At 46.8% G+C, this 12,500-nt stretch overlaps 1 protein-coding gene across 2 annotated transcripts in view; it reads right to left on the reverse strand.

The window, feature by feature from the left end:
• The window catches only part of LOC106613800 (transducin-like enhancer protein 4), a 79,348-nt gene that overhangs the window by 32,562 nt on the left and 34,286 nt on the right, over positions 1-12,500 (reverse strand). For both annotated transcript variants that reach the window (XM_014216421.3, XM_014216420.3), the window contains exon 4: positions 10,310-10,354. In XM_014216421.3, coding sequence (XP_014071896.1) covers positions 10,310-10,354 — 45 coding nt within the window. The remainder of the gene's footprint in view (positions 1-10,309; positions 10,355-12,500) is intronic.

The following is a 12,500-nucleotide window of genomic DNA, read 5'->3' on the forward strand; positions in this document are numbered from 1 at the left end:
ACCTTTATTACCCTATTCATCCCTTTCCTCCCATCATCTCCCTCCCTTTTTCCTCCCTTCCTTCCTTCCTTCCTTCCTTCCTTCCTTCCTTCCTTCCTTCCTTCCTTCCTTCCTTCCTTCCTTCCTTCCTTCCTTCCTTCCTTCCTTCCTTCCTTCCTTCCTTCCCCTCCCTCCCTCCCTCCCTTTTTCCTTCCTTCCTTCCTTCCTTCCTTCCTTCCTTCCTTCCTTCCTTCCTTCCTTCCTTCCTTCCTTCCTTCCTTCCTCCCTTCCTTCCTTCCTTCCTTCCTTCCTTCCTTCCTTCCTTCCTTCCTTCCTCCCTCCCTCCCTCCCTCCCTCCCTCCCTCCCTGATGGTTCTCTATGTATTTGTGTCCCTCCATGGATCCACTCCAACACATGTTTCTGACACACAGAGGGAGACAAACGAGAGGAGAGGACAGTGACTGACAGGGTCTGATACACTCACACACCTGTCAGAAACAGCCAGCCCCATCTCAATGCAAGGCCAAATTCTACAACACAGCTCTCTAATAGATACAGCGCTCCGTTCGAAGGGGAGAGAAAACCTAGTTAATGATATAATGTGGGCTTGTGTGCATGCTGACTGGTGTGTGTGTGTGTGTGTGTGTGTGTGTGTGTGTGTGTGTGTGTGTGTGTGTGTGTGTGTGTGTGTGTGTGTGTGTGTGTGTGTGTGTGTGGTGTGTGTGTGTGTGTGTGTGTGTGTGTGTGTGTGTGTGTGAGTGAAAGTGAGAGAGAGGAAGTGAAAGAGACAGAAAACAGAGTAAGCGGGAGGAGAGAGAGAGATACATTCAGTATTGATAGATAACTAATGTTGTGTTGCTTAGTGAAAGCCTGTAAAGGGGGTATGGGGGGGGGGGGGGGGGGCAGGAACAGGGATTGTATACTCCTATTGGCCATGAGACAGAGTGGGGGTATTCTTACTGGACTGTCTACAAGATACTGTATTGATACTGTGTAACATTAATACATATAGCTAGACCGAGAAACTACAATCATTTAGTTGTTGACTAGCAATGAGCTGTTCAGAGAGTAGACTGCAGCCACTGGCATCCCTCGACCAGGCAGCCAACCCAGGAATTCTGATTCCAGATCAGTGCGGATGACCTGCCTCTGTTCTCACCAACAACACAACCATGGCTGCAACTGATCCTAGATCTGTCAGACCAGAGTCTTGGCAGCCTGCTTCAAACAGAGCTCAGCACTGCTTCCTCTCCCTCATCTCTTTCTCCCTCTCTTTCTCTTCCTCCAGCGTAGGCCAGGTGTCAGCAACAACAACATGGACTTGTTGGGGAGAGCTCTGCCAAAAGAGTGCATAAGGGAGTTTTGGCAGGGCTGTGGATGGAGGGATGGGTGGATGGATACAAAGGAGGAGGAGAGGGCTGGTCAATAAACACCTGAGGATAAATAGTCTGCCAACAGAACACTGCTGCCTCTTTGTTTGGCGGAAAGAGGGAGAGATGAGGGGGAGATGAGGGGGAGATGAGGGAGAGGAGAGGAGAGGAGAGAGAGAGAGGAGAGGAGAGGAGAGGAGAGGAGAGGAGAGGAGAGGAGAGGAGAGGAGAGGAGAGGAGAGGAGAGGAGAGGAGAGGAGAGGAGAGGAGAGGAGAGGATGTTAGTCTATATTAGGCTACATTTAGAACACAGCAGCAAATCACCCTAAATTCCTCCAAAATGAGAGAGGAAGAGAAGATGGATGGATGAGAGGGAGGACAAGGACACAGTTCTCTGGAGGCTGTGGAGCACATCAGTCTGTCACTGCCTGAGGGGGACACACACACAGACAAGCTGCAGTAAGCTTTCTTGGAGCACTTACTTTATAACATGATGCAAAAGCTTTGCTAAAAAAGTTGAATGTGAATGGTGTGGGCTCGGCTAGGTTTGCATAGTGAGGATGGGGGGGTGATGGGGTTGCGATGGTGCCCGGTGTATTTGGGCACTGCCAGCTGTGTCTTTCCCTGAGCCCCAGTGGGGCTGTGCTGGGTGAGAGTGTGTGGTGTGTGTGTGTGTATGTGTGTGCCGCATGTGCGTGTGTGTGAGTGTTTCATTTTATATGTGCGTGCGTGCCTGCCTGCATGTGTTCAGCAGTCCCCCTAGTCCCCCTCAGCCCTGTAGCAGCAGAGAGAGAGAGAGCAAGTGCCCCTGGCCAGACAGCCCTAGTCTAGCCTTATCTCCCTCCCCCTGCTGCCTAATGGAACTGCTCTCCTCTCTCTGCAAACACTTCAAGGCAAATATTAGTAACCAGTGATGCACTAATCAGCCACTGATTGTGGTCAAAGCCACAGAGGTATTCAATAAAATAACTGATCTCTTCCTCCCTCGTCTATCACCCCTATTCTCTCTCTTACTCTCCTTTTCTCTCCTGCTCTATTCCTTCCCTCTCCTCTGTGCACTTAGACTCTCTGTCTGTCTCTCTTTTTCTCTCCCTTCCCTCTGTTCACATGGTCTCTCTCTCTCTATTCATCCTGTTCACGAGCCCTCCCTCCCTCTTTCTTTCTCTCCCTCTCTCTCTCTCTCTCTCTGGGCAGAGTGCCAGCCTCTCTTCCTGGCGCTGAGCCAGCACCCCCCCCTCTCCTCTCTGATTGATGGCCCCTCTATTTGGGAAGAGGAGGAAAAGAAACACAGAGAGAGGGAACGAGGAAAGGAGAGCAGTAAAGCACACACACACACGCACACGTAAACACACACACACGCACAATGAAAAACAAACAAACAAACAGAGCAGAACAGAACAGAGCACACACACACACACACACACACACACACACAGAGAGAGATATTGACACAAGAAATATTGAAATGCTTTCAGAAAAGCAACAGAGCCCACCATGAGAGGCATGGAGCATTAAGATAGAAACATAGACAACCCCCGCCATACACACACGTTTATCCTGTACATACGACTAATACATCTTGAAACACACACACACACACACACACACACACACACACACACACACACACACACACACACACACACACACACACACACCCTCTCTTACTAAACCAGATATAGAGGCTCTGTCAAATAAACAGAAAAAGACATACAACACTCTCATTCATGCATGTGCACACACACACACACCTACGTACAAACCACACACACAAGAATACACACACATAAAATATACACACACAAGAACACACATAGAGCGGCGCTTTAGCAGACAAAGAGAAGCCTTTACGGGACATCTGTGAAAACGCAGTCCTGCGGGCAAATTTCTGCCTGAGTCCCAGAGTTCGGGTTATTTTTAACAATATCTCTCGTAGGCTCCCCAGCAATATAATGCGCTTACCCATTACTCTGACATTCATATTCACACACTGCCAGCTTGCCAGCTTACCAGCTTGGGCTGACAGACTGCTACAGCTTTAAACTCCTGTCCACCACAAAGCAATTATACAGTACACAACTAGTCCCATACACTGGCCACACACACACCTACACACACGATGGCAGTGCACATACACACTGTGGAAGCGCACATACACTTTGGTAGTACACATACACAACTCATTTTTATTTGTGTCTGAAAGGCACTGGAGCGTACCGTTCACAGTTGGGGATCTGCACAGACACACACACAAAGCAAACAGACACACACACAAAGCAAACAGACACACCACGCAGGCGAACACAGACGTTCGATAATGCTTTCGGTCTCACACACATATATGAACAGGCATGCATATGTGCCCACACACACCTATAGACACACACACACACACACACACACACACACACACACACACACACACACACACACACACACACACACACACACACACACACACACACACACACACACACACACACTCGTTCATACACAAACTCCAGGACATCTGTAGCTACTCAGAGGACTTTTGATCGAGTGACAAACCCATTAGGCTAAAAGGCTAGCTCCCTGGGAATGAATCACTCTCTCTCTCTCTCTCTCTCTCTCTCATTCCAACATGATTACATCACTCTCTCTCTCTCTCTGCCTCATTATTCACAAATGAGCTCTGTTACACATGCATGCACTCACACACTCCTACATCAAAGACACACACACACAGCACATATGCTATAACATGTGCAAAGAGGGGTTGCACACATCGGTGATCACACACACATGCTGTGCACACACACAGACACACACACACACAAACACACACACACACCGAGGGACGTTTGACCCGTCCAAAGCCTCCTCCAGCTGACCCACATACACCCCTCATCCTAATCCAGCTCTTTAAATAAACAGAGAAAAAAGCACTGAACCCACTAAGATCAAGCCTGGATTAAAGGATGGAGGGGAGGAGGAGAGGAGGAGAGGAGGAGGAGGAGGTGATGGTGGTGGTCGTGAGAAAGAGGGGCGAGAGAGAGAGACCCAATCCTATTACAGGCAAATCAGTGTGTTGGAAATGAAGGCATTAAAGCAAAGCCCATCTTCATCTCTCTACCACACACAGCTCTGGATTCAGGTTATAATGCCATCTTCATCTCTCTACCACACACAGCTCTGGATTCAGGTTATAATGCCATCTGCATCTCTCTACTACACACAGCTCTGGATTCAGGTTATAATGCCATCTTCATCTCTCTACCACACACAGCTCTGGATTCAGGTTATAATGCCATCTTCATCTCTCTACCACACACAGCTCTGGATTCAGGTTATAATGCCATCTTCATCTCTCTACCACACACAGCTCTGGATTCAGGTTATAATGCCATCTTCATCTCTCTACCACACACAGCTCTGGATTCAGGTTATAATGCCATCTTCATCTCTCTACCATACACAGCTCTGGATTCAGGTTATAATGCCATCTTCATCTCTCTACCACACACAGCTCTGGATTCAGGTTATAATGCCATCTTCATCTCTCTACCACACACAGCTCTGGATTCAGGTTATAATGCCATCTTTATCTCTCTACTACACACAGCTCTGGATTCAGGTTATAATTCCATCTTCATCTCTCTACCACACACAGCTCTGGATTCAGGTTATAATGCCATCTTCATCTCTCTACCACACACAGCTCTGGATTCAGGTTATAATGCCATCTTCATCTCTCTACCACACACAGCTCTGGATTCAGGTTATAATGCCATCTTCATCTCTCTACCACACACAGCTCTGGATTCAGGTTATAATGCCATCTTCATCTCTCTACCACACACAGCTCTGGATTCAGGTTATAATGCCATCTTCATCTCTCTACTACACACAGCTCTGGATTCAGGTTATAATGCCATCTTCATCTCTCTACCACACACAGCTCTGGATTCAGGTTATAATGGCATCTTCATCTCTCTACTACACACAGCTCTGGATTCAGGTTATAATGCAAGCTAAGCACAACCAGCCGAGGCTGCGTATTAATATGCATTATATGTACACATAGAAACATGCACTGGGCTGTCTGGGCAGACAGCTAGCGGTAATTAGGCATGAGCGAGCAAACACACACACACACACACACACACACACACACACACACACACACACACACACACACACACACACACACACACACACACACACACACACACACACACACACACATTTATTATGCAGACACTAGAGCACACACATTTTGTAAACCCTCTCACTCTCTCTCTTTCTCTCGCTCACACACACAAACTCTCAGCTAAATGACGTCCAATAGAATAATGTATGGTTCGTTCTGACCAAGCTCTGACTGTTGTTCTGGTCTGGGTCTGGCACTGAGGGAACAAACAGATAAAGAATGAGCATATAACGAGAGGTTTGTCCTTCACTCTGCGCCAGATTGCTGTGAACCTCTCAGAGGAACGTGTCTGTCTGTCCGTTTGCATATGCCTGTCCATTGCTTGTCTATTAAACCTTATCCTTGAATCCAGCATTTCCACACCTTGGGCAAATTCACAATTGCCTAACACGCACACGCACACACACACACACACACACACACACACACACACACACACACACACACACACACACACACACACACACACACACACACACACACACACACACACACACACCACACACACACACACACACACAGACACTTCTGTAGGCCTATAACTAGCCTTCTGTAGGCCATTATCACTTACTATATCCACTGAGCCTTCTAGACCTGACTGCATATATACATTGCCGTTCAAAAGTTTGGGGTCATTTAGAAATGTCCCAATTATGTTAGCACAGCTGAAAACTGTTGTTCTGAATAAAGAAGCAATAAAACTGGCCTTCTTTAGACTAGTTGAGTATCTGGAGCATCAGCATTTGTGGGTTCAGTTACAGGCTCAAAATGGCCAGAAACAAAGACCTTTCCTCTGAAACTCATCAGTCTATTCTTGTTCTGAGAAATTAAGGCTATTCCATGGGAGAAACTGCCAAGAAACTGAAGATCTGGTACAACGCTGTGTACTACTCCCTTCACAGAACAGCGAAAACTGGCTCTAACCAGAATATAAAGAGGAGTGGGAGGCCCCGGTGCACAACTGAGCAAGAGGACAAGTACATTAGAGTGTCTAGTTTGAGAAACAGACGCCTCACAAGTCCTCAACTGGCAGCTTCAATAAATAGTACCCGCAAAACACCAGTCTCAACGTCAACAGTGAAGAGTTGGGATGCTAGCCTTCTAGGCAGAGTTGCAAAGAAAAAGCCATATCTCAGACTGGCCAATAAAAAGAAAAGATTAAGATGGACAAAATAACACAGACACTGGACAGAGGAACTCTGCCTAGAAGGCCAGCATCCCGGAGTCGCCTCTTCACTGTTGACATTGAGACTCGTGTTTTGCGGGTACTATTTAATGAAGCTGCCAGTTGAGGACTTGTGAGGCGTCTGTTTCACAAACTAGACCCCAAACCTTTGAACAGTAGAACTATGAACAGAGTGCCTTGCAGGCCAATATCCTTGAATACAATATTACATCACTGAATATAGTATGTAACTAGCCTTCTGCAGACCTATGTACAGAAAGTATTCAGCCCCTTGACTTTTTCCACATATTGTTACGTTACAGCCTTATTCTAAAATGTATTATATTGTTGTTTTCTCATCAATCTACACACAATAACCCATAAATACAAAGCAATAACAGGTTTTATATTTTATTTTTGCAAATTTATAAATACAAAAAACTTAAACATCATATTTACATAAGTATTCAGGCCCTTTACTAGTACCTTGTTGAAGCACCTTCGGCAGTGATTACAGCCTTGACTCTTCATGGGTATGACGCTACAAGCTTGGCACAACTTTATTTGGGGAGTTTCTCCCATTCTTCTCTCTCAAACTCTGTCAAGTTGGATGGGGAGCGTCACTGCACAGATATTTTCAGGTCTCTCAAGAGATATTCGATCGGGTTCAAGTCCGGGCTCTGGCTGGGCCACTCAAGGACATTCAGAGACTTGTCCCGAAGCCACTCCTGCGTTGTCTTGGCTGTGTGCTTAGGGTCGTTGTCCTGTTGGAAGGCGAACCTTTGGTCCAGTCTGAAGTCCTGAGGGCTCTGGAGCAGGTTTTTATCAAGGATCTCTGTACTTTGCTCCGTTCATCTTTCCCTTGATCCTGACTAGTCTCCCAGTCCCTGCCGCTGAAAAACATCCCCACAGTATGATGCTGCCACCATCACGCTTGACGGGAGTGATGGTGCCAGGTTTCCTCCAGACGTGACGCTTGGCATTCAGGCCAAAGACTTCAATCTTGGTTTCATCATACCAGAGAATCTAATTTCTCATGGTCTGAGAGTCCTTTAGGAGCCTGTCAAGCGGACTGTCATGTGTCTTTTACTGAGGGGTGGCTTCTGCCTGGCCACTCTGCCATAAAGGCCTGATTGGTGGAGTGCTGCAGAGATGGTTGTCCTTCTGGAAGGTTCTCCCATCTCCACAGAGGAACACTGGAGATCTGTCAGAGTGATCATCAGGTACTTGGTCACCTCCCTGACCAAGGCCCTTCTCCCCCGATTGCTCAGTTTGGCCGGGTAGCCAGATCTAGGAAGAGTCTTGGTGGTTCCATACTTCTTCCATCCAAGAATGATGGAGGCCACTGCGTTCTTGGGGACCTTATATAGACAGGTGTGTGCCTTTCCAAATCATGTCCAATCAATTGAATTTACCACAGATGGACTCCAATGAAGTTGTAAAAACACCTCAAGGATGATCAATGGAAACAGGATCCACTTGAGCTCAATTTCGAGTATCATAGCATAGGGTCTGAATACTTATGTAAATAAGGTATTTCTGTTATTTATTTTTAATACATTTGCAAAGATTTTTGCTTTGTCGTTATGGGGTATTGTGTATGTTGATGAGGAAAAACATTTATTTAACCAATTTTAGAATAAGGCTGTAACGTAAAAACATTTAGAAAAAGGAAAGGGGTCTGAATACTTTCCAAATGTGCTGTATTTCACTGCATATTCAACCCCTGTACTGAGTCTTCGTTTGGACGCATATCCGTGAGACTTCTGAGAACGTATAGCATGAAATATATAACTAGCAGTCTGCAGACCTAAAACATCACGTGTTGATATGACTTAATTTCTGCCAACATATACTGTATATCACTGAATAAGTAAACCCAGTCTACTAGTCCTTCAGTGGTCCTACATACAGTATCAGTGGTGCTCCCCTATCTTTCAGCCAGTGATGCAGACAAGTGGAGCACACCGTTAGCTGTGTTCTGATCTAAAGCCACCATAATGCGATAGCTGATCACTGATCACCATCTCCACGGCAGGAAGGGAGGGGAAAACAGAACACACACACAGATAGATAGTATCAGATCAATTAGTATCAGATCAGTTAGTATCAGATCAGTTAGTATCAGTAGCCCTGTTGGCAGCTGGCCCATTCCCTCCAAATCCTCTCCTATACACTCCCTCCCCGATCAGTAGAAGCTAAAGGGACTCTTGACCCTTGTAGACAGCGAGTGACCGCGATGGCTCAATTAATGGCAGCAGCACATGAGATGGCCCTGTGCGTGAAAATGAGGAGAGTAATGGCACACGACTAGGGCTGGGAAGAGAGGAACTAAGAGCAGATACTGCTAAATGTATTCATGATTCATTATTCCTCGCCAGAGCTCAAAGCTCCCCTTGTCGTTTCTCGGTGCACTCTCGCTCTTTTTTTTCCTTCTTTCACCCTCTCTTTCTCTGGTTCTCACTCATCCTTCCTCTCTATCTCTTTTCTCTCTCATATCACACTCTCTCTATTTAACTCCCCCTCTCTCTCTTTTTTGCTCAACACCTCTCTCTCCCCCTCTCTTTTCACTGTCTCAGCTTTCCTCTCCCTTCTCCTGTGTCCCACCCCCCTCTCTCTCCTCAGCTGCTCTCTCTTCCTCTCTCTCATTCCCACCTTCCCTTCCCTTCCTCCCCTCCCTCTCCCCCTCCCTCCCTCTCCATCCCTCCCCTCTCCCTTTCTGGAGTAGTACAGGCAGATCTCTGTTCATGTCTCCTCTGTGGTGACAGTAGAGCTTACAGTGGAGCTCTGCCCTGCCTGCCTGGCTACTGGCTAATGGCCCCCTTTCACTGCACACTCTGTGGTTCTGGATCTGTTAGCTTTGGATCTGTGGTTCTGGGGCTTGGTTTCACTGGGGCTTGTTCTGCTAGCCTTGGGTCTATCGGGTTCTGCTAGACCTGGGTCTATCTGTGGTACTGGGTCTGTTTGGTTCTGCTAAACACCATCAGACATTTTCACTGCTGTCCGTGACGCCGGAGTAGAAGCCTGGAAGTCACCTTGAATGAAGGCGTCAGTCAAGTGGATAACGCGCCACAACGCTCACTCTGCAACAATGTGCCACATGTCTGTCAATGGCACATTAGCTGGAAATGTGAGGAAAAGACAGGGACATGGGGTGCCTGCCAGGACTCTGCTGCTCATGACGCACCCACACACATATGCACACCACACACACACACACTACTGTGACAAACACACTCTTTCAGATAGTACGAGAAGTACTGCAATTCATGCATATGAAACGCACACACATAAGAGCCACAGTGGACAATTAAAAATGAACACACACACACTCAGTTTGAGGGTGTGTGTGTGAGTGGTGTGTGTGTGTGTGTGTGTGTGTGTGTGTGTGTGTGTGTGTGTGTGTGTGTGTGTGTGTGTGTGTGTGTGTGTGTGTGTGTGTGTGTGTGTGTGTGTGTGAGATCGAGAAAGCGGCTGATGTCAGGGAGGGCTGAAACGGATGGTGATTGTGGTGTTTGTCCTCCGCTGCTCCCTGTAAAGACCATCACTGAAGCAGACCAGACAACACACACTGTAATACTGACAGACAGTAACATCTCTCTTACCTGTTTGTGCATCTCAATGTTCAGCCCATAGGACATCTCATAGTACTGCAGAGAGAGAAAACAACAGCATTCAATAAGTATACAGAGGTAATAGATCAAATACTGTATAATCAAGGGATCAATCGTGTGTGTGTGGGTGTGTGTGTGTGTGTGTGTGTGTGTGTGTGTGTGTGTGTGTGTGTGTGTGTGTGTGTGTGCGTCTGTTTGTGTACGCATGGTGGAAATGTGAGTGTGTGTGGTGTGTGTGTGTGTGTGTGTGTGTGTGTGTGTGTGTGTGTGTGTGTGTGTGTGTGTATGAGGCTGTTTGTCTCTCTCAGCGCCAGCGTGGGTGTGTGTGTGTGTACACACAGTAATGTGCAGTAATAACTTCCATCCAGGGCTGGAGAGACAGGAGGATCAGTCATTGTGACAAAGCCAGTCTCAGTAGGCACATGAACAGCAGCGAGAGTGAGGACCATCAAACCTGACTACGGACACTCTCTCTCTCCTCTCTGTTTCTGTCTCTTCTCTCCCTCCCTGAATCTCTTACTTTGTCTCTCTCTCCGGCGTATCTGTTTCTTCTCCGTCTCTATTGCGCACAAACACACGTACCCTCTTCTTTCTTTTGTCCATCTCTGAATCCTCTCCTCTGGCCCTCTCCTCAGCATCATAAAAGCCATTTTCTTCTCATCATGTCCTCCCTCCACCTCTCTCTATTATCTCTCATTTTGTTTTACCATTCTTATTAATTCACCCTCTCTCTTGTTCTCTAACCATTCTTAATAATGCTCATTCTCTATCTTTCTCTCCATCATAATAGATACTGTAAGTAGAGTACCGAGGACCAGTATGTTAATGTAGTGGTATACTGGACAACACAAGCCTCTTCACAGAGCAGTCTGTATAGAGGAATAAGAGCTATGTAATGATTTTGTAAATAGGCTGAAAGTCACTGTATAAGGTTCTATGGGGAACCAACATGGCTGGACCCATGCAGAGAGGTGAACAATGTGGGAATGGAGTACTGTATAGTCCACATGGACTTAGGAAAGATAGTTTTAGGAGAATGTGTGTATGCATGAGTGTGTGTATGTGTGTGTGTGTCTGTGTGTGTGTGTGGTGGTGAATTAATGTAAGATAAAAATACCATCCACACATGATCTATATCCCCAAACACACTGTACTGTGTTACCACAAGGAATCCATCCAGCTCAATCACACCAAAAAACATGTCATCTTTAAACAGTCTATATTCTCATTCATATTATCTACACTCATTCATTTGAATGGCATATGTTCCTATAACACTGCTCCAGACATTCCAAGGCCCCACTGTATCATTCTCAGTGATATAAAAGAATGGCCTTAAAATCCCCATGCAGGCTTATGATCTCAGGTGAAAAACCAAGCTAAGCTAGGTAAGAGCCCCAACACTACACAACACTACACAACAGCAGCAGCAGGCAGCCACAGAGCTGTTATCAAGCCTGATCTACTACAGACAGACAGCAGAGCAGAGTTGTTGTAGCGTTGTGCAGGTTTGTCTGTTCTGTTTCTTAATAGCTTCATCTTTCCCTAGCTGCCGCCAGCCCCCCCCCCTTATATAATCTCTCCCTCGTGTCAGTGCATTCTCATTGAGCGCCGTGTGTATAATCCCTGGTATGTGCGTGCGTGTGTGTGCGTGCGTGTGTGTGTGTCAGTCTGGAGCAGATTGTGCCCAGTATGTGGCGGATGTGGCAGAGGCTCAGCCCGGCGGAGAAACAGTAAGCCAGCCTGCTGACATCGCTCACCCAACCACCACAACGAGGAGGGTGTGTGGTGTGTGTGTGTGACTGTGTGTGTATCAGTGTGTATGAGAGAGCAACAGACAGACAGAACATGAGGGAGAGAGAGAAAGGAGTGTGTATGTGTGTCGCGGTAATGTAGGTTTGTCTGTGAATGTGTGTGTGTGTGCATTTACTTGATGGCGTTGATCAACCATGCGTTTGGGTGTGTGTGTGTGTGTGTGTGTGTGTGTGTGTGTGTGTGTGTGTGTGTGTGTGTGTGTGTGTGTGTGTGTGTGTGTGTGTGTGTGTGTGTGTGTGTGTGTGTGTGTGTGTGTGTGTGTGTGTGTGTGTGTGTGTGTGTGTCTGTGTGTGTCTGTGTGTCTGTGTGAGGGTGTTGGGCCCTCAGGCTAGACCCTGCTGGGTCACTGTAGTGAGACGATGTCTTT

Source organism: Salmo salar, chromosome 10 (genome assembly GCF_965601325.2).
Source record: "Salmo salar chromosome 10, fSalSal1, whole genome shotgun sequence".
NCBI lineage: Eukaryota > Metazoa > Chordata > Actinopteri > Salmoniformes > Salmonidae > Salmo > Salmo salar.